The sequence below is a fragment of the Vigna unguiculata genome, chromosome 4 (assembly GCF_037176805.1).
Source record: "Vigna unguiculata cultivar grain cowpea cultivar isolate G323 ecotype 2 chromosome 4, ASM3717680v1, whole genome shotgun sequence".
NCBI lineage: Eukaryota > Viridiplantae > Streptophyta > Magnoliopsida > Fabales > Fabaceae > Vigna > Vigna unguiculata.
In genome coordinates, this window is record NC_140795.1 from 39,029,900 (window position 1) to 39,057,167 (window position 27,268).

General features: G+C 30.6%; 3 protein-coding genes across 7 annotated transcripts; all 3 read left to right on the forward strand.

Annotated features, from left to right (window-relative positions):
• Nucleotides 1-628: 628 nt before the first annotated feature.
• Nucleotides 629-4,368, forward strand: LOC114182531 (nuclear receptor family 2 group C protein). Its single transcript, XM_028069417.2, has 3 exons — nucleotides 629-950; nucleotides 1,733-1,813; nucleotides 3,619-4,368. Exons 1-3 carry the CDS (start codon nucleotides 792-794, stop codon nucleotides 3,997-3,999), a joined length of 621 nt encoding a protein of 206 aa, XP_027925218.1. The 5' UTR covers nucleotides 629-791; the 3' UTR covers nucleotides 4,000-4,368.
• An 8,456-nt stretch (nucleotides 4,369-12,824) lies between these two features.
• On the forward strand, nucleotides 12,825-18,430 carry LOC114182683 (uncharacterized). Of its 5 annotated transcripts, none has more exons than XM_085672827.1 (4): nucleotides 12,825-13,005; nucleotides 13,947-14,536; nucleotides 17,961-18,036; nucleotides 18,133-18,427. In XM_085672827.1, the coding sequence occupies exons 2-3, from the start codon at nucleotides 13,992-13,994 to the stop codon at nucleotides 18,016-18,018; spliced, it is 603 nt and encodes a 200-aa protein (XP_085528953.1). In that variant the 5' UTR covers nucleotides 12,825-13,005; nucleotides 13,947-13,991; the 3' UTR covers nucleotides 18,019-18,036; nucleotides 18,133-18,427. The 5 variants fall into 5 exon arrangements, with proteins under 5 accessions (XP_085528953.1, XP_085528954.1, XP_085528952.1 ...); XM_085672828.1 differs by having other exon boundaries at nucleotides 18,139-18,427; XM_085672826.1 differs by having other exon boundaries at nucleotides 17,961-18,430.
• Nucleotides 18,431-19,935: 1,505 nt separating this feature from the next.
• Nucleotides 19,936-21,405, forward strand: LOC114181464 (light-harvesting complex-like protein OHP2, chloroplastic). The gene is made up of 2 exons (XM_028067929.2): nucleotides 19,936-20,460; nucleotides 21,141-21,405. The coding sequence occupies exons 1-2, from the start codon at nucleotides 20,033-20,035 to the stop codon at nucleotides 21,253-21,255; spliced, it is 543 nt and encodes a 180-aa protein (XP_027923730.1). The 5' UTR covers nucleotides 19,936-20,032; the 3' UTR covers nucleotides 21,256-21,405.
• The last annotated feature ends 5,863 nt before the right edge of the window (nucleotides 21,406-27,268 follow it).

Genomic DNA, 27,268 nt, shown 5'->3' on the forward strand with positions numbered 1-27,268 from the left:
AAATACTCCAGCTTTTTTATGCGTAAAAGACAAAGAGTCCCATATCGGACAAAGGAAAATATTACCAAGTGTTTATATACTTGGATTTCAACTATAAATGCAAATCAATATGATATAGTGTTTCCTCCATGACCAATGCACTCTAAATGGATTGTCATCTCCAACTTGCTAACCTTCAAATTTAATGAGTCAAGTTCTATAATGGGATAATGTATGGAAATAACATACCACCCAATCAACAAACCTCCCACTCAAAGCCCTTCTAAGTCTAACTGAGATCATTATTGTATCTAACTAAATAATTCACAACGTGCTTGCTTTTGTTTAAACTAAATATTTTAGTTAAAAACACAACTTCTAATTCCAAACCTACATGCTAATTTGAATACATTTCAAGCCAAATTCAAAATTCACCCTAATTTTTCTCCCTCTCATATTTTTATCTCATATTTAAAATAAATATTTTATTTTATTTTAAAAGTTAAGAAATATTAAATCTATTCTGTTATTTGCATGTTTGTATTTATTCCATTTTTAATTAGTTTAAATATAAGTACTTACTATAATTTAAAAATAAAAAAAAAGATGAGATAAAAAAGTGTATAAATATTTTCCATCAATGGGAGCACTGCATGTAGCTTTTCTTCTCTCTCCTTCACAACCTTTTCTTTTCCTCCTCTGTAAAAGTGCACCCAAACACTCCCTTCCTCTGCCACCGCTAACACCAACCCTTGTCACCAAAATCGCCGATCTCAAGGAACCACCCTAACGCTCTCTCCACCGATTCCGCCATGGCCAAGAAGCGCAAGTCCATCACCACCAGCCTCGACGAGGTCGATCGGACTCTCTACGCCTCCTTCTGCACCGCCGCCAATTCTCTCTCCCAGCTCTACACGCACACCATGAACCACCAGAAGCTATCCTTTAACGCCGGTGAACGCCACGCCATGGTGATAAAGCTCGCCCCTTTTTTCGTTGTTTCTTGTCCTTTTCCATTTTGCTAAGATAGAAAAAGGGTTTTTTTTTTTTTTGTTGGGAAAGTTGAATTTGGATTTGATTTTTTTTTCTTTTATTTGGGTCTTCTTTTGATCGGTTTTTGGGAGTTTAGATTGCTGGGATTTTGTGTTGGTTGGTAAAATAGAGAACATGATTTTTTTTTTTTGCCGTTTTTTAAAATTTAAATATGTTTTTGTGTTTGATTTTGAATTCGGGCAGATTGGATTTGGATGAAAATGTGGAATTTTTTTTTTTCCTGTTCAGACATGCTTGAATCAGAGTTTGTTCATTTTAGTTAGACAATTTGAGTATACATTATTTGAACAAGTTGTAGCTGCTTTTGATATCTTTACATTTGGGAAAGTTTGTTACTATTTAAACTATTTTTTTTTTGTTGTTGTTGCTGTTGTTGTTGAGTACTGGTTCTCTTTTTTTAACTAATATTTTCTTATTGATTGTTGGAATTGTTTTGACTCCCATATTGACCTCATTTTTAGTGATTCAATTGTGCTGTTTATCTCATCTTTCATGTATTTCGATTGGTTGTGCAGCTGCAAGTAGGGGTATCCTTATATATACTTTCTTTCGTGTTGTGAATCAAAACTTTTGCTGGTTCCACTTTTCCAGTTGTAACTGCAGCATAATTATTATTAGTGTGTCTAGTATGTGCTTTATTCTTATGTTTGGGGTCTTGACCATGCGTTTCTATTTTCGCTGCGGGATGTTTTGATTTCAGGAAAATCTTTATCAGTGGATTTGGAGACAACAAGAAGGAGGATCAAGGGTTGCAACAGTTGATGTGCTCAACTACATTCAGGTTGGTTTGCCATTTCTTCCTTTTGCATATAATATAATATTATTGTGCATGCTTGTACTGTTGAGATTGGGGGATTGTTATGTAGCAAACAGATATAACACAAGGATTAATGTCGTGGACTTAGGTTATTGCAAATGAGTTATGTATTAATGACTTATGAAAGGCCAAAGGATCAGAAAAACTGGTTTAGTTGAGACATTATTTTTTATATCAATGTTTTTAAAGTTGTGGTTGTGGTAGCATTGCAATTACATGCACAATAAATACAAAATTGCAGGGATATATGGCCAATGCAGCAACATCTGGGATTGTGGATAGACTGCTTCTTAAAACCTTGTAATGGACTATTGACCGGATCATGGGCTAAATTTTTCACTTGAGGTTGTCAACTTATAAGCTTTCTGAACCAAGCCTGACAAAACAAAAAGCTTCATATAGTCAGTCTATAAACCAGCTAGGATCATCCGAGTGTTATTTTGCCTCACAGGGAAAGAAACTGGTAGGGATGCTTGCTTAATTATTCAATTTTGTCTCCATAGCCAGGGTCACTGTCCTTGACCTCTCTCTGGCAACTTTCTCTCTCTCTCTGGTCTTTTCGGCATGCGAAGCTTGAGCGTTGAATGAATGTTAATTGTTAATTTTTTAAACTCTTGAGATTGATATATTCATTCATTAATGTTTTTTATAATATGAAATCATGGTAGTTGAATTGAGGTGCAAATTATGTATCGGAAAGTTTGTGAATAGCAAGATTCATGATTCACAAACACTTAAAAATGTAAGATATACTTAAATATATAAGATATATAAACATGCAAAGATACAATTAATAACAAAACAACCTCAGTCAAAAAGAGTGGTTGTATTTGTGTACTTATTTGTGCATTTATTTACTACAATTTCAGCAACACAACCTTAAAAAATAATGTGGTATAAAGATTCCTATAACCATAGTTGTTCCGCAGCTCTTCTGTTTTCTCATCCCCCTATTTTTGCTGTCCACAATCTTCCACTGCTCTTCCGCTCTTCCTACTGTCCTGCTCCTCCTGTTGTCGTATTGCAGTTCCTGCTCTTTTACTAAGTTTGTGCTAATGGTTGGAGAAGCAAGCACAGAGGAACCATTACCACCTATTTTTTGTTTAGTTCATGGTTTAAAAGAAACTAAATTTATTTTTTTACCAAACCAGTTTGCATGATCCAACCCAGTTCAAGTAAAGCCCAAATGCAAATTTACAGTGATTTAGGGCACGATAGAGACCAGAATCGCGATTCATGCAATTGTGAGAACTAATTGAATGATACAAGAGTGATGCAGGAGTAAATGTATGGTGAGGGAAAAGAATAGTATCGTATTGTACAATTTGTATGTGTGTATCACAGTATACTTACTACCATGAAATAGTCTAGGTTATGCATTGTTTAAAATGTTGCTTATTAAGACATATATTATAAAAGCTATTTTGCTCCCCCCATATTTCATCTTCTGTACTTATATAACAGGTGAAGTGTATATTGGTATACATGTGCTATTTCAAATATTCAAGCACATGAATTCTTTTAATCCACCCAGGCTTTAGAAGGTGGTTTGTGATTACAAAGTACCCTATAAGCTCAAAGGAGAGTTTTATCATACTGATGTAATCCTAGTTATAATCCATGATTGTGAATATTGAACTTCAACGGGACAACTAGAGTAACATTGTAAATGACATGCAGTGTCAATCTTTTCCATTTGTGATACTCATTTTTTCAAAATTATTGATGATTTGGGTGGTGAAGTATATGAAAGTCCATTCGTCTTGCAGAATGAGCTGGATTATTGTGAAGATCCATCTATGTCACCTAGAGCACCACTGCAACACCACCAGTCACAACCAACATTGCATATCCCTGTCTCGGGCTTTCCCGTCACTTCAGCGTCTTCTGGCCAAACTATAGCTGCACACGGACTTCGTGCCGAACCAGGTGAAAATCAACCGAAGAATTCTGTGTTTTCAAATGCCTTGTCAAGTCCAATACGCCGAAGCCTTCAACATTATCAAATCGGCGAGGGAGGATGCTACAGCAATGGTCCCTTCATGGGGAGTGGAAACCGGAACACTGAACATGGCTTTCTTCTTCAGCAAGGCAGGGAATCAACAATAGTGAACTCCAATGATTCTGCCATGGATATGCATCCAGACTAGTCCTGTATATTGGTTTATCAATTGGAAATTCTTAACTCACCAGCCTTCTGCAACAGCTACGAAAGAAACCAACAACCTTGGAAATTCTATGTCTGGATTTTTCTCATCGGATCTTGCAAGAAACGACCGGCGGAAGAAGGAACCAATTCTGTTAACCTTTTACTATGCTTATGTCAACCTTATGATTGGTTTGGGGTTCTTAGTGGTTTTTGTAAAGTTCTCTCTGTTAAGAGTTTTATTTTGTACCTTGAATTGTTTCAACCCTCGCTCTTTCACCAAAAAGGATGTCTTTTTCAGTGTAGGGCTGATTCTGAAGTTTAATATGTAAATTTTCTCTATATGGCAATTTACAGCTTCAATTTTCTTTTTGGTGCCTGCCTTGCTTTTCTTTTCTTGTAGTGTGTTCAAAGATCTCTGTGAGGTTACTTGCAGAAAAAAAGTTCAGAGATTTCTTTGTTTTTCTTCTTCAATACACAGTTTCAACTGATGTATATAAACTTATCGGAACATGGGTTTTTTTACAATTTTGATCTTGAAAGGTATTTTAGTGACCTAAGAGAAAAGGGTGAATATATATTGCCTTTAACCATATCTTGATTCCTTAGTAATTTGGGATTTTTGAACCTACCAGATCAATCTTGAACAATTTTATTGACCAATAACTTTGTCTTTCTTTTTCTGAATTTTTCTTCATTGTTCTTTATGCCAACAGGTTAAGCCTTTTGCCCAATGCTCATTAACTGTGTCAAGCTTTCAAAGTGGAGAAAAACTCATTTCATTCAATTTCCGACTCTCCTGAAGTTACATAATTTTCTCCTAATAATCTAAGCTTCCTTTTAAAATTTCCACTAAGGAATCAACCCACATCTATAGTTGAGTTTTTCCAGAAAAAATTATTAGGGAGATATAACACTAATGAGATACAAGTCTAATACACATAACTTTAAGACAAATAGTTTATAGGTCTTTATCCTTTTATGATGTTCAACTTTCTCATTTTTTATTAATGTGAGACTTAGACTCAAACTTGGATTTTCAACTCTCTCTCTCTATATATATATATATATATATATATATATATATATATATATATATATATATATATATATATATATATATATTACACACTTCCTATTTTTCTTTTCAAAACCTTTGTACAATGTTCAAAATTATGTATGTAAATTAAATATTTTTTATTTCTCACATTTAAATATTTATATTTTTTAAATATTTATATTTATTGTATTTTTTCTATTCACATGAAAATGTTTAACAATATTAACTTAAGTGTTCAATAGTATAAACATTTTATTTACTAGTTAATATTTTTCATTTACTAGTTAGTATACAAAACTTATCTATTTATCTTCTTTATTCTATTATGATTAATTTTTGTTTTAAACGAAGAACTCTTTTGTTTCGTTAAAACAATTTTTATTATATCTCAATCGTTCGACTATATTGATATTTGAAAATTTTTCTTAGATCTCTAAGGTTTTTTTCATCTAATCATACCATTAACTATACATTTTTTTTCTTCTTTGTACGATTTCATTCAACAGTCTATGAAATTGTTTCTATTTGATCATTCTTATAATCTTTTTATTTGTTGTTTATTTTTATAATGTAGAATGTTGTTTTTATATTTTTTTATATAATTATTTTTATTTTCTAACTCATTATCATATCATATGTGTAATTTTATTACTATAATTATATCAATAAATTTTATCTACTATAATATAGCTATATCTGCCATGAATTTTTTTATCACCATCCAATATATATTGAAGTTCAAAATATAAAAGATTTATGTTAAATTTTAATTATTATTAGTTTAATCTTTGTTCTTTATGTGATTTTGATCAAGTAATGTATTATGATTTTTTTAGTGTGAAAAAAATATTTCATTAGAGTTAAAAAAATTGAAGTAAACATACATTTAAAATATTTTTAATTTAAATATTTGTTTTCCTTTTATATTTTTTAAAAGTGTTTTTAATTTTTATCAACTAGGTAATATTAACATTGCAAATTTAATAAATGTTTTCACTAGTGTAAAATTTTATTTGGTATTTTAATTTGAAATATATAAAATTAAAATTATTTTTAGAATATTTGATATTAAAGAAACAATAATTCTCGTGAATACCTCACAAGAGAGGAATGAATACCTTACAAAAGATTTGGGATTAGAAAGGAAAACCTAGATTGATAGTTGTGTTACCTATGTGTGATGCCTATCTTTGGATTTCATACGTTAAAACCATCTCACTCTTTCATTCCCTACACTTCTTTTTCATATTTTTCTTTTGGATTTTGTTTTTATTTAATTTAATTTAATTTTTATTTCTTATTATTAGTTTTGTAAAACAAAAACTTTTTTTTTTTGAATATTTTTTAAAATAAATTTTATTTACCTGAACGAAATTGGGTGTTGACCTAAAGTACTAATTATTCTTCATAATCTAAAAAATTAAAACAAAGAGAAACATTTCTAAAAATAAAAGCCTAATAAAAAAACATATGTAAATTATAATGATCGACTCTCATATTTGTTCACTTTCATTGAAAATTACAACTTCTAATGGTTCAATCAAGAGATAAACAATCTCAAGAATTTCATTGTCATCAATGAAAAGTCATAATTTAGTTTTCTCTAGTTTGTATTTTGAGGAATTTCTTAAGAGAATATGAAAATTGTTATGGACAAATACTATCCACCCTTTTAGATGTCATCTTATTATTTATTTTCAAAGAGTGTATAAAAGAGTAGGTATTCTTTTCATAACAAGAAGAAGAACATGGTTGTCCAAGTACCTTAAGAGTTATATTTCGAGGTGTCGGTGCATGAGCTCCATGAACAATTCATCACAATTTTGCATTCATTTTACCTTTATCCCTTAAAGAGTCAACACCAACAAAACCTTCCATTCCATTTGAAAAGTTAGCAAATTCTATATTTACTTGTCTCATTACACCCACATCATCAAAGTACCTCTTAAAACATTTCTTCTTTTCATGAGTAAGTTTCACATCTTAATGTGGTACATATCTTTGTGAATCTTCATTTAACCATTTATGACTATAATATCTACAATATTAAAAATGCATAGATATAAATTAACATAACATTATAAGTTTATGATATTATAGATAATATGTATACAATAAAATATAATCATAAAAGAATTTAACTATACAATTACCTTGAATTTAAAAAAAGAGCAAGATAATGAAGATATGTGATACTCTTAGTCCAACAATAAATTAATATTGAGTTTACTGCCTCAAAGGATGAATGTTCAACTTTTGTCTTTATTTCATGTTGGTATATGACTTTTCTCACATTTTAAATCATTGAATCCCACATTTCATATATTAAGTGAAGAGTAGTAATATCTATATCTTTTTTTGTGTGAAAATCATAAATAAGAGCACCAAAAGCCAGTATATAATCGACCTTCATCCATCAATTATTAGTTAATAGAATTTCTTTCACAAATTGCACACTACCTACATTACCTTCTTTGTAAGAAAACCATTCATCACTAATAACCATCTCTTGGAGTTCTTATTTCAAATTCTAAACCTTTTTTAGCATGACTCTGGTTGAAGTGAATATTGTTGAAGCAACAGAAAGCAACTTCAATGAGTTGTAATTATTGAACATTGATAATCTCATAGAGTGTCCACAATAAAGCTTTCAATATAGGTAACATCATCAACAATTTGTGTGATCCAAGAACATTCTTGATAAGTATCACTATCTTTTTTGTTACTTTTTGCTGCACAAATATTTTTTAATACAAGATTCAAAGTTTGCACTACACAAGAAATCTAAGTTATGAAATCAAGATTTATTGTCTACTTACTTCAACTTTCAAAACTTGAACGACATAAAGAACAAGTGAGACTATAAGATACAAACAAGACATATATTGGATGAAGAAGTTAATAAAGCCTTAATGCATGATATTCTAGTTCGTCCATTATCATATAATTTCATCATATGTATGAAGAAAGAATCATAATTAAATGCTATGGAACAATCATATGAAAATGTAAACTAATTACTTAAAATCATATTAAATGAGTAGCAAAATACAAATATGAAAAAAAACTAGAAAATGTTATTAACCAATATTATTAGTCGTGGCTTTAGTATCATTATTAGACAATAAGGATGAAAATCCTATTGATCTCTCGTGATTTTAAAACTAATTATGTTGCTTGACTATGTTTAGTTGTAACTAATTTTCTTCCTTAGTTTGATGTAGAGTGGGTCGGGTAGAAATTTTTAACCTGCCAGCCCATTTAAGCTTGTCCCCCTTACCACCTCCCTAGCCTACCAAATTGGCGGGCAGCCCACCTCTGACCCTTTGGCCAGTTTTGTTTTTTATTTTTTAAATAAAAATAATAAAAAATATTAAATGTTTTATATTATATTTTTGTAAAAATGTAAAAATGTAATACTATTATAATTTAAATCATTAACACATACAAATAAGTTTCAATTATTTGTTATAATAGAGTAATTTAACGTGTAAATGTAATAATTATTTTATTTTATTCAATTATAAATATTAATTAATAAATTAAAAGTTAAAAAAAAATTATATAATTAAATATGCTTTAAATATTTATTTATAAGTATATGCAAACAAATTTTAAACATAAAATTAAAAAAAATATATATTTTAAAAAATTTTAAAAATAAAAAAAAAGTGGTGTGGCAACATGTCGATATGTCCTGTGGTAGGACGAGTTGCAATTTCTAGTCTATTTTTTAGTGGCGGACTAGTCCACTACGACGTATTTTTTGTGGGCTAAGAGTGAGTCAACGAACCCATTTTGTCATCCGTATTCTAATGTATTTAAATAGCATATTGTGTATTTTTTCAAGAGAACTCGTTCATTCTCTTAATAAAATTCATTTTCTCTCCATTTTCTTTTCTCTTATGGTGATAAGGTGTAGAATGCTAATAATCATCAATAGAGTTATGACATAATTAACAAAATAGAAGTCATGCTTGAGCATGACTTTAGTCCAATTTCACACCACAAAAGTTGTGTTGTTAGTGCATTACTTCTTTGAGCATTTTAAATTGAAACTAAAGTCGTGTATGGTGAACACGTCTTCTACATGTGAAGTCATTCTTCTTGAGCACAACTTATTTATAAACAATAGAATTTTTGAAAATTTGTTATTTCTTATAATTTAAGTATAAAATTAGACAATTTTGGTAAAAAAAAACCTTGAGATAAAGAACATAGCAACTTTCTTTAGTTATTTTGTAACAAATGAAATACAATTTGCCTACCATGTAGATGGTTCAAACCCAAAGTGTGCAATGCTGATTAAATATGTTTTTACTTTTACATTTTTTAAATTAAATATGCTATTTTCTTATCAAATTTACCTTGCTAACATTTTGAAGAAAGTGGCAATTTTTTTTAGTGTGGTGTTTTAGATAGACATAATATTTAACCTATATGATTCTACTACATTTGTTTGTGTATTATTTAAATAAATAATTTTTTTGAAAGTTTGAGAATATCATTTAAAATCACTCGTTTTCTTGTTTTATTAGTCTTAGGTTGTTTGAAAGTCTTTAGTCTTTTAGAAAATTTTATATAGATAACATTAATAACACGCCATTAAGTGCAAAGTGAAAAAAAATATAAAAATCACTAATTGAATCCCAAGTAATGTTTTATAATTGCATAATACTAGGAATTTAATTATTCTTTAATAAAAAACTCGATTTGAGAATCCAAGCACAAAAGAGAAATAAAATAATCTTTTTGAAAAACAAAAACTTAAGTGTTTCAATTTATGGTCTTCTAATACTCAGAAATATCTTTTCTAAAATAGCTTTATTATTTAAATATAATATTTATTTACTGTGAGATAGAAATACCACAAGTGTGTATGTATAAGAGAGTAATAGCATACCCCTTATTTATTTATTTATTTATTTATATAAAACCTAATTGCAAGTGTTATTTTACTAGTTTTTTTTTATCAAAATAGTGCATTTTTATACATAAATTACCAAAATAGGCAAATTTTAAATAAATTACATAATTTGGTGTAAGTCGGATTCAGATTATCATTTCAACTTCTATTTTGTAGAAGTCCATGGACTTAGAAGAAGATTTTGAATTTTAATTTTAAAATAAAAAATTGTGTGCAAGAACTCCACCTTTGTTAATCAAGTTGTCACGTGAGTAGGGGTGATAATAGCATAAGTCTGATTCGTCGGATCAGTCCCCAAAAATAAAGTGGGACATGTCAGGATAGTGAATCTGCATGCCTGTACTGGCTTGGCCCACAAAAGTTCGTAACCTGTGTGGACTGATCTGCAAATCCGTTTAACAAAATTTGCACTTGTGTATAACAGTTATTTTTTTTATGGACTACTGCATTAATATTTCAAATTCTTGTATGACTGAAATAGACAAGTATTATGTATTTTTTAATGTGATAAAAGTTAAAGAATACATATCATAGTATAAATATGAATATGATGAGAATGTTAAATTATCAATTTATCATCCAACTTCTCAAAATCTATGCTTAATTTTGTAAACTTCTTAAAGTTTTCTCTTAATTTTGTGAACTTCTTAAAATTTTCTAATTCTTTAAACATGAAAATTCTTATCATAAAAATTAAAAAAAGTTTGAAAAAACATAATAATAAAAAAGCGAACTAACCCACATTTATGCGGAGCAAGCCAAACATTTCAAATCTACGGTTAAAATACCAGATGAGGCACACTAACCCGCATTGACCCACATTGTGCGGACTGCAAACCTAAATGAACCAGATCACCCTGCATTGTTACCCGAGCACACGATTCTCAAATCCTTTTTATCGAAATTAGTTTCTGCAATAGATTTTTTTATGTAGACAAATAAAATCATGAACTCGAGATACGATTATAAATTTAATTTTTAATACTGAACACGTGCTTTCGACTTAGATTTCCATTACAGAAATCTTCTTTTAAAGTTGCCGTGATTTTGTTTTTTGTTTTTTTTTTTGCTTTTTGTGTTTCTTCTTTTCTTTGATGGTACTTTAAGAATAGAAAGTGTTTAACAATAGAATAAAATTTGCTTAAGAAATAATATCTTTTTGGGTTGAATAACAACTATTTATTTTAAAGAATAAGGGACTACCTTATATATTTTTATACTGAAATATTTTAGTATCTAGGTAGAAATTGTTCATTATAGTAGGTAGATAAAAGAAAAAAATTAAAATAATTCAACATATTGTTTGTTAGTTTAATAAATGATTATAAGTTTATTTTAAAATTAATGTAATATATAATTAGAAAATAATTATTTAGTTTACTTGGCGAGTAAAATTTCTTGCTTTATGATTTTTTATGAATTGAAATTAATAAATTCAAAAGCTGTCAAGACCGGAAGAAGTGCATGCATTCTGTTATGATTTTAAGATTTGATTGTGTTCGATATTTTCCAATAATTATTTTATTTTCTAATAAATTCCTAGAATGAGATATTTTTGTATAATTGTTCATTCTACATTAATTAATTAATTAATTAATCATTGTGATAATTAAATTTTGACTTGGGTGAGATATTTTACTTCTAATTAATTAATTTCAAAATCCACTGTCATGTTTATATTATTCACAAAATTATTATAAATAAATTCAAGGTATTCTATAATTTTTATTCCAAATGTTTTAAAATTTAAGTTTTGGATATATGATAACCAGAGTTAATAGGATAAATTTAACTTTTACAAATGTTCTTCGAGTGACACCTTTTGGATCTTCCGATTCTTCATGCACCGGACTTCACAATAATGAGAACTTATACCTAAGTTAATAGGAAATCTTAGATTTAAGGGTTAAATATGTTTTTGGTCTTTCAAGTTTCAGTGAAATTTGGAATTGGTCTCTCTTTAAAATTTTTGACCAATTTAATCATTCATATTTAAAAATACGTTAATTTAATTTTTTTAATCAACTTCTTTTGTTAAGTTTATATAATGTTTTAAACGCATTTTATAATAGTATTTGAATTGTTTACACTGTTTGACACAGTTTCGCTTCAATATGTTAACTTAAATATTATCATTAAATATATTTAAAATATCAAATAAATTTAACAAAATTTGATAAGATAACTAAATTTTCACATTTTTTAAGATGAATGACTAAATTAATATAAAATTTAAAAAATAGACTAATTTTAAAATGAGATAACAACATATTTAACTTGTAGATAATCATATGCTTCGTAATATATGCTATTGTATAATAGGATTCATGAGTCTGACCTGATTTAGACTTTAATCTAATGGTCTTTGTTGGATAAGTGTTGTTACCTATGATTCCTCAAGGCCTGGGAACTGGCTAGTCCAACAAAAATTACACAGATTAACTATTTTTTTTTTTATGTCAAATACCACGTAACTTAATATATTGTTAAAATAAAGTTATACCACAGAAGTAATTACCAATAGGAGTGAGAGTTGTGTGCTCACCTGACAACTTTACTGACGTATCAAAATCTTCTTCTGAACTCACAACTTCTATAAAAAAAAATAAAAGTTGCATGATTTAAACACGACATATTTTAAATTGTATAGTTTATTTTAAATTTACCTATTTTGATAATTTAAATATAAAAAATACATTATTTTATTTTAATGTGAAAGGAGAAGATAAAGGTTTCATGACATTTATTCATAGGACCCCACCGATAATAGTCTGATGTATCTTTCCGCCACACTCATTATTCATCTTTAAAATAATCTTAACCTAATAAAAAATAAAATTAAAAAAATAAGAAAAGAGACACAAATTCATTTTTTTTTTCTTTCCCCCTTTTACTTCACTAGCTTTATTCCAACCTTTCATTGCTCCAACGAGGCAATCGGAGTGCCGCCGCGGCCGCTGATTCAACGCACCGCCACCGCTGATCTCCGTCGCTGATTACCCGACAACGTTTTGGTATCTACGGTTCGTTTCTTCCTTAAATTTCATCTCTCTCTTTGTTTCCCGAGAAAGTGAGGAGAAGCGACAATGTTGAATCTCGCCTTTTCTCAGTGCGCTAATTATTATTAATTTAACATTTTTTTCTTTCTGAAAAGTGGATGAGTTTGTGTTTAAGAAAACAATTGGACGATTTCGAATTCTGAATGTGTAGATGTATTGGATATTCAGAGAAAGAATTTGTTGAGGATCGAGCAAGATTAGTATCTACAAAATGTTTATACAAATTCTGCTTTAATTTTGCGAAATTGGGAGGTTGTGAGAGAGAGAGGGAGAGGGAGAGGGAGAGAGAGAATTGCATGCTAAAATGTGTTTTTAGTGGGTTGATTGTCTTGAAATTGAGATCTTTTCTTTTCCTATTTTTCCATGTGGAATTTTACCAGTTTGTTATTTGGTTTTTAAACAAACTTGGGGTTGTGTCATAATGTAGTTCACTTTACCTGGTAGCTGACCTCGTCCAATAGAATAAGATTATCCTTATTTTTCTTTAGTGATGAATCAACAGTTGTTGTTTGAAATTTTATAAAAAAAAAGGTGCTTCGTTTAATAATGATTTCAAACTGTTCTTATAATCGTGGCCAAGTACAACAGCTTGATTCCTTGTGGCACTGTTTTAGATGTTTGAACCTCTGTACGACAGATTCGACTCATTATTGGAACATTAAGAAACATGGGAAACTCTTAGTGGTTTGGTACTTTGTTTGTCCTTGTTTTAGTGTCCTACTACGCATCTTCACTGTAATGCGTCTGTCTTTGTTGTCATGCAAACTCTGAATGCGATAAACTGAGCATATTCTATTAATTGTGTGAATAAAGGGATGGAAATTACTTTATGAAAACATGTAGAAGATAACTAGATAGAAATTGACATGATCATGCTGATAAATAAATTATTTTTTTTGTGAAAGGCCGTATGTTGAAATAGTTTTCTGGTGCGCCGATGAGCTGAACTGATGTTATTGACAGTCGAAGGTGGAGGATTCTTCTCTTCTTCAGCTTCAGGATATAGTAAGGGTTTGACCCTTCTTCTCTTGGGTCAGAGGAGTGAGGATAAATCCATGAGGGTTTTGCCGTTGAGCCAGTTCCAGTTGGTAGGCCAAGAATCTGACCACGAGCTCCAGCTGGCTTCCAGAAAGAAACGCCTCTCCAGCAGGTGCGCTTCCTTTGTTTGCTTCGGCTGCGCCTCTGCAAGTCTTGACACTGCATCTCATGTTAAAGTGGTCCATGCCAAACACCATGATGTCTCTTCAGGGACCCTGGTTTCCATCAACGGCCAGTATCCTCCTGACAATGTAAATGATGATAATAGACAGGTTGCACTTAAAAGTAGCTTAAAAAGGCAAGGAAATAAAAAACCAGTTCCTGTCGAGGTTGTTGCTGAACATGAGGCATCAGGTGGAAAGGAGAATGATGCTCATGTCCAAACAGAGAGAAGGAAAGTGCAATGGACTGATGCTTGTGGTAGTGAGCTTGTTCAATTACATGAATATGAACCCAGGTATTTGAATATTTTATTTTGTCTACTGACTTCTATATGCAAAAGTTTACATACTCAGTGCAGATACTTTTGCCGTTTTTGTTTTCGTTAAGAAGTTTGTTTGGGTGATCATATGTAAAGTTTGAAAGTTTTTGTCTCATGTCTCACGTTTTGTCACTAGGAACGCCTAGTACTTTATTTTGTCTGATTGATAGCAAATCACACATGCTTGTCCTCTGTTCTCCTTTCTTTTATTCTCACTGATTTAAAATTCTGATAGTTATTGTCACCGAAGGTCTAAGAAAGGATTGGGGCTTTGAGTGAAAATGGTTTGCATTTTTGTGAGCTAAAGAGTGAGCTGAATTCTGATTAGCCAGAGCAGACATACATTTAGCTTCACTTTTCAGACACAGTTCATTTAAAATTCTGATAGTTATTGTCACCGAAGGTCTAAGAAAGGATTGGGGCTTTGAGTGAAAATGGTTTGCATTTTTGTGAGCTAAAGAGTGAGCTGAATTCTGATTAGCCAGAGCAGACATACATTTAGCTTCACTTTTCAGACACAGTTCTGAACTGTAAGAAGCTTTATGTTTTGTTCTTTCATAGTACTGTCTATCAGGTCTAACTGATACGGTTCGTGAAACTAGTTTTAAATTTGAACAAGCCTAACTGATAACCTTGGTTTAGATGATTGAATAAATTGCATTATTTGCCTATCCATTTGAATGATTAATCTGATTGTTCTGAAGAGTCAGATTTTGCTTATTCTTCTGTTTGGTAATTCTGATCTTGTGATAAATTGGAGACCCCTTCCCAACCATGTTCTCTCTCTACGCTGTAAATTCAACATTTTGAAGGATTTCTCCATTGAACATTGGTACGTGGATAAATGCAGTAAATGGTCAATTACAGTATAGGGACAAAGGAGTCTTTCATCGATTATTGCTTATGGAGTTATGGTGATAAATAAATCTCTTCAGTATCTTTTCACCACTTCTGTGTCCAGCGTTTTCTATAATCAACAGGACTAGTAATACCGAAATGCTGTTAGGGTAGTGGTTCTCAAATTTATAGCTCATTACGTGTTATCCTGGTAATGCATTCTTAATCCTACAAAAGTTGCTTTTACGGTAAGTGATTACTCAAGCTGTGTAAGCATTACTATCTTTATCTTTACTTGAGGTACGATTTTAACTCGTAAGAGCTGGCATCTTGACAGCTACTCAGTATGATGCTTCACTCAACCCCCTAATAGGTAGCCCTTTTTGAGATATTGAGAGCTAACTTTGAAAGGCAGCTATTAAGCTGTGCTATGGGTGATTAATTAAGGCAGCATAGCCTATCAGGCCCAGGGTTAAAGGCTGGGAAGCATGGTAATGCAGATTACTCAACAATGGATCTTAGAATAACCTCTAATATCATCTTAAAATTTGTATTTAAAATTTAACTTATTTCTACAAAACTGACTTGTCCAACAAGGATGGGCCAAACTTTATTAGCATTTGCTTAGGTTTTATCTCTACATGATGTGATTCAACACCCTGTGAGATGATGTCTCAGCTGCCTCACACTACAACTCTCCAATCAACTTTTCTGGTCAACCTCTTCATTGGTAGCCTTTTCCTAGACACTGACAACAACTTTGATACGCCACAATTAAAGTAGGCTAGGGGTGACTGCAATTAGGGCTGCCTGCCAATAGAGAATCATATGTTGTAGGAAATCATGAGTTTGACTCCCACCTAGTAGAAATGAGAAATTTGAACTAAATATAAGAAAGAAGAGCTACATACCTATTGCGTTAAGGTTTTGGATTGGAAGTGGTGTCGTGTCTCTTTATGGGTTTGCTTGTTGCTCATTGATCCTGAATCTCTCTAGTGAATTCCCCCTCAAATGACCTAGCACTATAATATTTCTTTTCTATTTTGTAATCAGAGCCTTATTCTCAAAATTTTCGTTCAACTGCAATGGTTAATTTCAGTTCTTTTAGAACCATAGGTAACAGTCAAGTGGGGGGAGAGTAGAGAAAAAGAAAGAGGAAGAATTGAAAAGGATTCTTTTATTGTCGAATGTAGATTCAAGGAGTACCTCCTACAAATATATGAAAAGGAAACAAAAATAGAGGTTTGATTCGGTTTTGAAGTAAAAAGATCTAATTAAGCACACTAATTTATTCCAATTTAATTAGTTTGACTTGAAGGATTAGGTGTATTAGATGTAATCCAATTCGATTAATATCCCCAAATTTATTGTTTGTGCTAATATACTTTTGTTTGTATTTTAGGTAGGATTTCATCTTTGACAACCTTTGTTCAAGTTTCGATCACATAGAGTAAATCTTACTTTTTTTTGTACAAAATAGAACCTCTTATGACGTTAGTCCTCATACTATTATGGTTCCAATTAATCCCTGGAAGATTCTTTTGTTTACGACTTCTTCAAAAATTGTCTCTGAAGTAGTTGCTCGAGTATTTAATGTTAAATTAATCCCTCATATTATTTTGGTTTCCAATTTGTTTATAAAGTTTTGGAAGTCATGTAGTAGTGATGCATGCAACCTTGGAGGACTAAATTCGGTTTTCTCTAGCTTCTTTAATGGCTAAATCATTGCCTAAAGAGGTGAAACCTTCAGTTGTTGTCCGTTCAGATTTTGGACATTTTACAAGACCTTACCCTGTAGCTCTTCTAGATTAAATTTTCATGTCTTAGATGATTGACCAACATATGGCCGTAGTTTTCGCTCCAAATGGTAAGGTTCATGTTTCTCTTTTCTATTATATTAAACAATACAAATAAGGACGAACTATAATTAGTGTATTTTTTAATTTCTCATCCATTAACATGCTAGATTACAATCATTTGTTTTTTCTTTGATGTTATGAAACATTTTATTATTTTTAATGGCTGAACTGGATGTAATGGAACTTTCTAACCATGTTCCCGTGCAATATTTATATTTTACCTTTTCTTGTTTTGCCACGTAACTTATTCTTTGAGATCGTGATTGTTGTTCGTTGCAGCGAAGTGTCATCTGATGAATTTGAGTACGGGAATAACAAAACTTGTCACTGTGCTATAATGTAAATTGGCGTTCCAAAAGATAGATCCATTTTTTCGGTGTCAATTTGTTCATTGCTAACATATTCCATCACTGTGCATAAGGAAAAGGAGCAGATGTTTTCAGTCTAGTGGAGATCCATATGCCATGTCTTACCCGAGCAATCATTTGTCTCCATAAATGCTTGCTGTGGCCTTCAATTTTGTTCCTCTGTTTTTGATGAATTTTGTATATAATTTGTCATCTGAATTCTTTGGCTTTTGTCATCTGAATTTTGTATATAATCTGTTCTAGGTTTTTATTCTTTATATATAACTTAAACAAAGTTTGTTTTCTTTATATATATTTCTGTATTTATATATAGTTTCATGCTCTTTCGTTGTGTAGAAGTGGTACAGATATAACGATTTTGCCAAGTATATTTGCTGTCTGGATTGGGAAATGAACTTCTGATGCCAGCTTGGTATTCCCTTCTTATTTCAGAGAAATTTGGTTCCTTTTCTCTTTCTTTCATTCAGTTTTTTGAGTAATGAAGATTATGTGTCTGCAATTTTCCAAGAGGCAGCGAAGAAATGCCCTGTCTGATGAGAGGAAAAGATTGGCACTCTGTCTTGGCTTTCTTGTTTTTCTTGTGGATTTCATGGCAAACTTTTCAGTGTGCCAAAATATGGCAACTAATTTCTTTAACTTACTCAGATATTTTGCACAAATATAATTTGCATTATGCTATAGTAATGTATGGAGAGTCATATGCCACAGACACATATCTACCAAATGAATATTCTTCAGTGGAAGAAATAAGAACTATAATGCTGTCTTTGGTTCTAAAAATGTACTGAAGGAAGATCGATTAATGTGTGGGTTTGTATATTTTTACCAGCTACTTTCTCATGATTTATTTATATTCATTTTTCAAAACTCCAATCTCTATTTATCATCCATCTATATATATATATATATATATATATATATATATATATATATATATATATATATTTTTTATTGCTACCACGTGTTAAATTATGTAATATTACATCTATAGTAACTCTGGGGTTCATCCTATGCTTCTGTAAAAATAATTGAGAAGCATACATTTTTTTTTCACTCAAAATTATGGTATTGCATTTAAGTGAAACTGCTGAATTAATTACTAACTCTTATTTTAGTATAATCAATAAACTAATCAATTCAATGAAACTATTACAGTGTGTTCATTCCATATTTAATAATTCTCCATACACTAGTTTTATTTTTTCCATACTCGAAGAGCACTTCCCCAGAGGCAATTTCTTTTACTCGTATTATTTTGAGAATAAATTTGTTTTATGTGTCATTTTTAAATAATGTCTTTTGAAATTCCAGCACCCATTTCTAACTTTTATCTTATCATTTCTAACTTTTATCACTTTATTTTAGCATTATACTTCCCCATATTTTTTATATTTAATATGTAATGGATTCTCGAATACAAATTTTATTTTGAGTACATATTTTTTTAATTTTCATAAATTTTTATAAGATATTACAATAGCGATTTCTTTAATGTATTTTGTTTTTTCATCTTTTCATAATAACATCATTACGAAAGAAATAAATTAAAGTTTATATAAAAATATAAATTTTATTTTAAGGACTAAATATGCTTTCCTCCTCATATTATTATAAAAAAAATCGTATTCCTCGAATTTAAGTTAAATTATTAAATATTTAACTTTTGTACTTTATAAAAGTCATATAAAGTGATTATCCAATGGTATCCGAAATGTTTTTTAGAATATAATATTAATTTTACAGAAAATGATAATATAATATTTACATATAATTTATTATTGAAAAGAATGTTTTGCCTAAGAAGAAATCATAACTTTTTATAATAATTTAGGAATAAAAACCATATTAAACTCTTATTTAAATTATCAATTTGAGCACAATTATTTTAATTCTAAAATATTGGATTATATAACCTTGGAGGTTCCAAGCAAAACAACCCAGGGCAGTGGCTGCATATTCTTAGGAAGGGAAGTCTCTATTATCCTTTGTGTTTTCTACACCAAAATCAGACAAAATTGAGTGGTTGATGATGCCAGATCACTTACCACGATCAAGTAAAAAATGAATATAGATTTTTTGTTGATTTTTTTAACATAAAATACATGAATTTTAATGTTTTAAAATATATAAAAAAAATGTTTTTAATATATAAAATAATGAAGTATAAAAAACGACATTCTTGGTCAGCTTTCAGTGGTTAAGACACTTACAACTCCTCTCACTTTGAGCCACTTTCTGGTGTAAACTTGGTCACACCTTATCCACACACATCTTCTCTGATTCTGATAAGATACCACAAAGTACAACCCAATACAAGAAAAAAAGGCTAAACCAGAATAAAATAAAGTAAAAATCTGAGCACAGTTAGTTAGCATCAGGAGAAAGAAAAAACAAAAATAAACAAAGAAATGTCTCTGGCATCTTCAATCCCATGCATCAAAATCCCACCTTGTTCCTCTTCTCCATCATGCTCTTCCTCAACTTCATCCTATTCTTTCAGGTTTTCTTCTTCCAAGCCTCACAGTGTCACTATAAGGAGCTCTCAGGCTGAAGGGCCTGTGAGAAGGCCAGTGGCACCCCAGATAAAAGAACCATCATCAGCAACTGTTCCTCCTCAGCTTCAGAAGCCAACACTTCCTTCTCAGACTCCTCCATCACCTCCACCACAGAAGCCTGCTACTGCTCTTGCTGGGGATGCTAAGAATCTCATTACATTAGAGTTTCAAAGGCAAAAGGCTAAGGAGTTGCAGGAATACTTCAAACAGAAGAAGCTTGAAGAAGCAAATCAGGGTCCTTTCTTTGGTTTCATAGGGAAAAATGAGATTAACAATGGAAGGTAAAACCTCTGCTATTGCCACATAATCAAATTGGATCTTTTCTATATCTGGGGTTTATGTTAATTGCATTTTCTTTATCTTGGCACATCTGGTTAATTGTTACCACCAGCTAATTGGTTCATTGCTTCCTTTTTTATTAATTTCTGTTCTTCTGTTCCTCAAATTCAAGAGGGTTTGCTCAAAATGTTTTCTTTCTTTTTATCTTGGCCTAATTTGATCGCCAAAAGGTGAGAGTTTTGAGGATACCCAATTGGCGCAATTAATTGTTCTACAAAAGCTTCGCAGTCCTTTGCAAAAGAAACAGTAACATTTACATTTTCAGATGCTGAAGTTTACAATTTTCTCATTACGGTTTTTCCTTTCATAAAATTTCTGTGAGAAGATTCACAACTAGTAAGATGATTAAAGATTCCTATCACAATCTATTGGAAACATAAAGTTTTATGCAGATAGTAGTTTCTTTGTGTAAAGCTGAAAACAAATAGATGCAATTATCTTGTCTGCATTCATGATTAGTTGAAATCTTAGTAGATATTAGATTCAAAGCATCATCTCAGCTACTTGTGTTTAATACTTTGTCATTCTATTTATGAATATCTGTCACACTTAAATTGTATCAGCATTGTTCTGCATGTTCTGTTGTATTTTAACTTACTAATCAGAAATTTCATTTGTACAGATGGGCAATGTTTGGTTTTGCTGTAGGGTTGCTTACAGAGTATGCAACAGGCTCAGACTTTGTTGATCAAATAAAGATCCTTCTCTCGAATTTTGGAATAGTAGATTTGGAATGAATGAATCCTCAATATGAAATAGTGTCAATACTTTCTTGTTCCTGTCCCTGGTGTAAACAGTGTTGAGTAATTTGTTTTGTAATTCATTTATACAAAACAAGCTTTCTCTTCATATTGATGAAATCTCAAGAATTTGATGTTCCTTTCTCATCATGCTGAACTCCCTCTAAAGATGGAAAAATTTAAAGAGCAGTGCAGTTTTATAGTGACATTGGATACTGATAGAATATGTAAGGTTGTGATAGATTACTTAGTAACTATACAGCTATTCTCTTGAGGAATAACTTGAAAAGGTAGTCGGTTTTACCAGCTTGGAACCTGTGTTGAAAATATATCTAATATCAGCAGTTAGAAAGTGGATAATATCCTATTAATTGTCATATGTCTAATATCAGCAGTTTGAAGGTAGATAGTTTCCTATGAACTGTCATTGTCACAACTGATAATATGTAGTTTTGTAAAGTGACATTGTGAAACGTTTCTATTTCGTTTTATTGGAAATATAAAGTTTTGTTTATTTTTCTTATAAGATTGAGATGACTTTTTTATTTGAGACTATCAAGTTTCCAATGTGAGATTTTATTCCTTCTTTTCAACGGATACTTTTTTGTTTCTATGTGTTTATAAAGATATTTTGATGCTCAAGTCAAGTGGAGTAGGTATGAGAAAATAAACCATAATCGTTTGAATATGATAGATTTGAAAATAAAAATTGTTGCCTGATCGGTTTTCTTTGGGTTCAGGTCATAATGGATAATGACATTCGGATAAAAGTGGATTCTAAGAGTCGGATATGAAGATTGAATTTAAATTTTATGGATAACCGACGTGTTTCGAAATTACTAACTATAAAAGTAAAAAGTTTCCCTTTATGGTTCCTAATTTCTTCCCTTCGTCGCACTATTGCAAAAATCAATTTTTATAACAACCAATTATAATCCACTTGGTATAAAAAATGACACAGTAGCAAAATTGTAAATATTGTAAGACTCTCTATACCGATTAAAGCTAGAATCGATATAGAAAGTGATGTGGTGACACTTTTATAATATTGTGAAGTGGTGGTGAGGCGCAGTGGCTTGCGTGGTGGTTGATTTACGATGATAATGGCTAGCTTGGAGCATGATTTGCGATGATAGTGGCCAACTTGGAGCACGATTTTCTCTTTTCGATGGTGGTTGACGATGACACGCGTTTGCCTGCTGGCTCGCATCAATGGTGGTGCAACTTGCAACTGTGTGGTGCTCCTGCATCGTGGTGAGTGTCGACGGGGTACTGTGCAGTGGTGGGGGCTTTCATTTATTTATTTATTTATTTTAATTTATTCTCTGATTATAAGTTGAGAAGAAATGTGAAGTTGTTTGGTATGTGTTGTGCGTTGGAAATGTAGGATGAAGAATCATGGAAATTGATGTTGATGAAGGTGAAAAGTGATGGAGATGAATGGAAGGTGGTTTCAATGATGAAGAGCATGGGTGAAGGGTTAGAACTTGGAGTTTAGGAGGTATGCAATTTTTTGAGAATGGTGTATGCTATTTTGTGTGTTCTGCTGATGAAGAATTGTGGACATAAAATAGGTGGATGATATGAAAGTTGAAGAAGAGTAGGTTCAAGGATGGAGACAGATGATAGTTATGAAGAAGGTTATGGTCCATTGAAGAAAAAATGTGAAGTGGAGCATTACGAAATCAAAAGCAAAAGTTCACGAGATGCATAAGAGATGAGTCTTACAAACATTTTTTATAGTGGTTGTGGCTTTAAACGGTATAATAAATGAAACTTTCTATACCGATTCTGGAACTAGTATAGAAAAGTGAAAATTTTCTATATTGTTTATTTCTATACCGATTTTGAAACCGGTGTAGAAAGCTTTTCTTTAACCGATATAAAAAGATTTTTTCTGCACTAGTTGCGTTAGACTCCCCTTCTAATAGATTCTATACAACTCCATGCTCATCTACTTCTATATCCAAACCCATCATTACCATTATCATCGTGTAATCATTTTTTGCTCTCACGGGTGGCACTACTTGGCAAGACAGATCGTTTGCCTTTAAAGAACAAATTTTCTCTCTCCAAAAAGATGATAGAGCTCTCGTGCTTAGGGTTTAAGTCTGTTGAATCGTGGCTAGGATGTGATAATTTTCGGTGTTATTGCCGCCAAATTGGTGGTGGCGGCCATGTTTTCCAACATAAGGATATTAGGATTTTTGTTTTTATTTTTTCTGAGGTATTTTTTGTGTTCTGTGCTACCTATGCCTCTCATCTTCCTCCATGCCTATTACGTTTCTCTCCTACCTTCCATCTAGGTAACCTGTCATCTATCCATATTTAACTTAACCCAAATCATCCGAATCCAATTAACCCTACAAGTTAAACAATTTGATATGGATTTTAAATGCTAAATTTGAATTGTGCTGGATTGGTGTTGTTGGACCCGAATCTAACCCAACTTGATTGTTGCTCTTCCTTAAACTAGAATATATATGTAATAAATGCATAATCATCACCTATTTATACTACCTAGTATTAGGCTTATATTACTATTGGCCTTTTGAAATGGCTTTTTCCACACTCCAACCTTATGGCTAGTGACGATATATTCTCCTAACTTGTTTAAATACTTTTGGTTATTGGGTAATCCAAGTTTAGATTACTTAAACATGGTTAGGCTCGACAAATTCCATATATGCATTGTTGTAACTTCTTTGTACCAACATTAGATATGTCAAAATGAGTTGTAACCCGAAAGCAAACTTAGCTCATCACAGGTTCGAACCGATCTGGATTTTTTTTTTATTATTATGAATGAAAAGAAGCTTGACTTAATTTTTTTTGCCCAACAATTATATGTATTATGTATTATATATATATATATATATATATATATATATATATGTACAAGAGACATTATGGATGTCTCAACTCATGTACAAAAGCATGTTGCTCACCTGGATATTACAATTAAACCCAACAATTTAACCTCAAGCCTCTTTGTCCAAAGTCCTTGCTATAACCAAGATGTACCACCAAAATATTTGTTATAAGTGATCCTTTTGAAAAAAAAACATAACAATTGAACTAAAAACTACTACAGTCGTAGAAGTTTACTATTAATTGAATATTGATGCATTACTGCATAATAGTAGCTTTGTGCATTATAATCATCATCTTGCACTCTTTCCAACATCAACTTCTACGTAAGCCTTAATGTTCATTGTGCAAGCTAAATTTCAAGGTCTAGCCCGAGCGTGATGCTATCTTCAAGATTTGGCACCATCTTCTAGCCCATCACTTCAATAGGATAGTAAAGCTCTGTTCGTATAATTTTCCAATGTACTCTTTCCACTCCTGTAATAATTACCTGCAATGCACTAATCAAACACAATTATTTGCAATCTATTGTACATGTTCGCAACCCTCTAACTTCTTTTACCAACCTTTGTTATTATTTATATCCTACACCAATCTATTTGCCTTTAACTAATCCACTACCCTATGATTTCTCCTATTTTCAGATACCCCAATTACATTGTTTTTAGACATTCAATAGGACATTGATTCCAATCTGAAAATTAAAATGACATATTTGGTATTTTATTCTTCATCCACAATCATGCATTTAACTGTGCCAAACTGAATATTTCCACATCATCCATTTTACCTTGTCTAAATATGGCCTTATTTATATGCTTCCAAACCTTCCAAATTACTGCTACCCATAATACCTTCCATACACCCACACCTCTTCTAGTTCTACTCCACACCTTGTGCATTGGCTGCCAAACACTACATCTATGTATCTTAGAGTCTTCCTAAGGTTTGTTTGTTGAAATTCACTTTCTATGGTTCCTTTGTATATTTGTTTAGTATATAAATTTTTTACTTTTACTTTTATTTTATTTTTCTCAAATTAGTTTGCAACACAAATCTGAAACTATTCATAAAAGTGTCAATGTGAATTACGATGTTGATGATATTATAAATAATGAAAAACCTAATAAGTCACCTGTAGTTTACAATGAAGATAATGATTTCCAAAAAGTGAGTATGAGAGCTAAGACTTGTACATCTGAAGCTTGGAAATTTTTTTCTAAAATTGGCATGAAAGGTGATAAAGAAAAGACAAAATGTAATTCATGTGGGCAAAAGTATCTAAAATAGGTACTTCAATATCATTGCATCATTTGAAAAAACAATGCAATGTTAGCCCAAAATATAAAGATGTAAGGAATGATAATTAACAATATTGGAAAGTCAAGGAGTATGGAACTTGATCACAAACGCGTTTATGAGATTGTGACAATGGTTATCATCAAACATGGTTATCATCATAATTGGTAAGGCACCTCCCTTATTCGTATTTCCAACTATCGCAAGTACAATCTTATTTCTCTTATTCAACCTTATATTCTTCAAACTAGCTTGGATATTGTCAACCCTTTTTCTAAAATAAGATACTTAACTTTATGGTACGAGACTTTAAACTCCTTTCATATTCGTCAACAAATTTCAACATTTGGAAAAAAAAAAATCCAAATTAAAGGTTAAAACATTTACAAATATCTATAATCACAACTCTTTGTTTTTAATTATTTCATTCATGGTTACTTGCTTGTGAACTTTCTATTTACAAAGAAAATAAATTTTAAAATAACAACCATACAAATTAAAAACTCATAAAAACAATAAACATATTAATATTAATATATTATCATACCAATTCAGACAACTTAATTTTTTCTTCATATAAATATAAAATACCTTCAAACAACTAATTTTATATAAAAAAGTAAAAAATAAATGATAAACCAAAATATGTAAAATTATAAATATTACTATAATATTATTTGAATTGAAAAAATATTTAAAAATTATATAATAAGAATTATATGCAAATTAAAAAGGTAACTAATTTTTTCATAAAGATATAAAATCACTACAAAAAATATGATTATTATCTACAGCAATATTTTGTAGGTAATTAAACTTTTTCGTAGATAATCTAAATTTATCTACGAATTACCTAGAAAGTGAATTTCGTAGGTATTATGCTGATAGGTAACTTTATCTATGAAAATATTTTTCGTAAATAACTTAAGTACGATTTTTATCTACGAAATACAGTATAGCAAAATTATCTACAAAATTTTTTATGAAAAAATACACTTCGTAGTACTCAAGTTACCTACGAAATGGTAACTTACCTAAGAAAATTTTCGTAGATAACTTAAATATAAAAAAAAAAAACATATTCTAAAATCCCTACAACCATATATATATATATATATATATATATATATATATATATATATAATAATAATAATAATTTTATAAATTAATACAAAATTATAAATTTTTTAAATAACTTTAATTTGTCAAAAATGTATATCAGTATCAATATGTAAGTTTTGTCTTTTGATGGGCATTGAAAATGAGTTCCTCAGGTTAACTATTACATCTCCAAATGTCTCTCTAAAAAGCATGTCTTCTACACTTTGAAAGGCATATGGCACATCTAGCATTGCTCTCACTTTGATTCTTCTTCCTCGGTGGGTACAATCTTCACTTAGTATGCTTTCGTGCTTAATACATTACCCTACAAAATATCCAATCAGTATTAGGAAAATACCTGTGGTAACCTATTTAAACTTGATAACGGCTTCTGAAGTATGTACCATCATATTTCTCTCTCACATAGATTAAGATTTCACACACATCTTTTATCTATTTTAGTTGCAAATTAAATATTTTTTCCCTTTTTTTAATCATTATGCAATTGAAAAGTAATCATTGTTATGTTTCATATATACAATTATAATCACATAATTTATTACATTATATAAGAAATAGACATTATATGAAAATATACTCTAAGTATATTCTTAAAAAAAATTTAGGTTGTAGAATATTTTTTAGGATAATTAATGAGTGTTTAACAAAGTAACAATATAATATTACAATGCATAAAGGAAGATCATCGTAAATTGTTGTAGTGAGATACGATAAATCT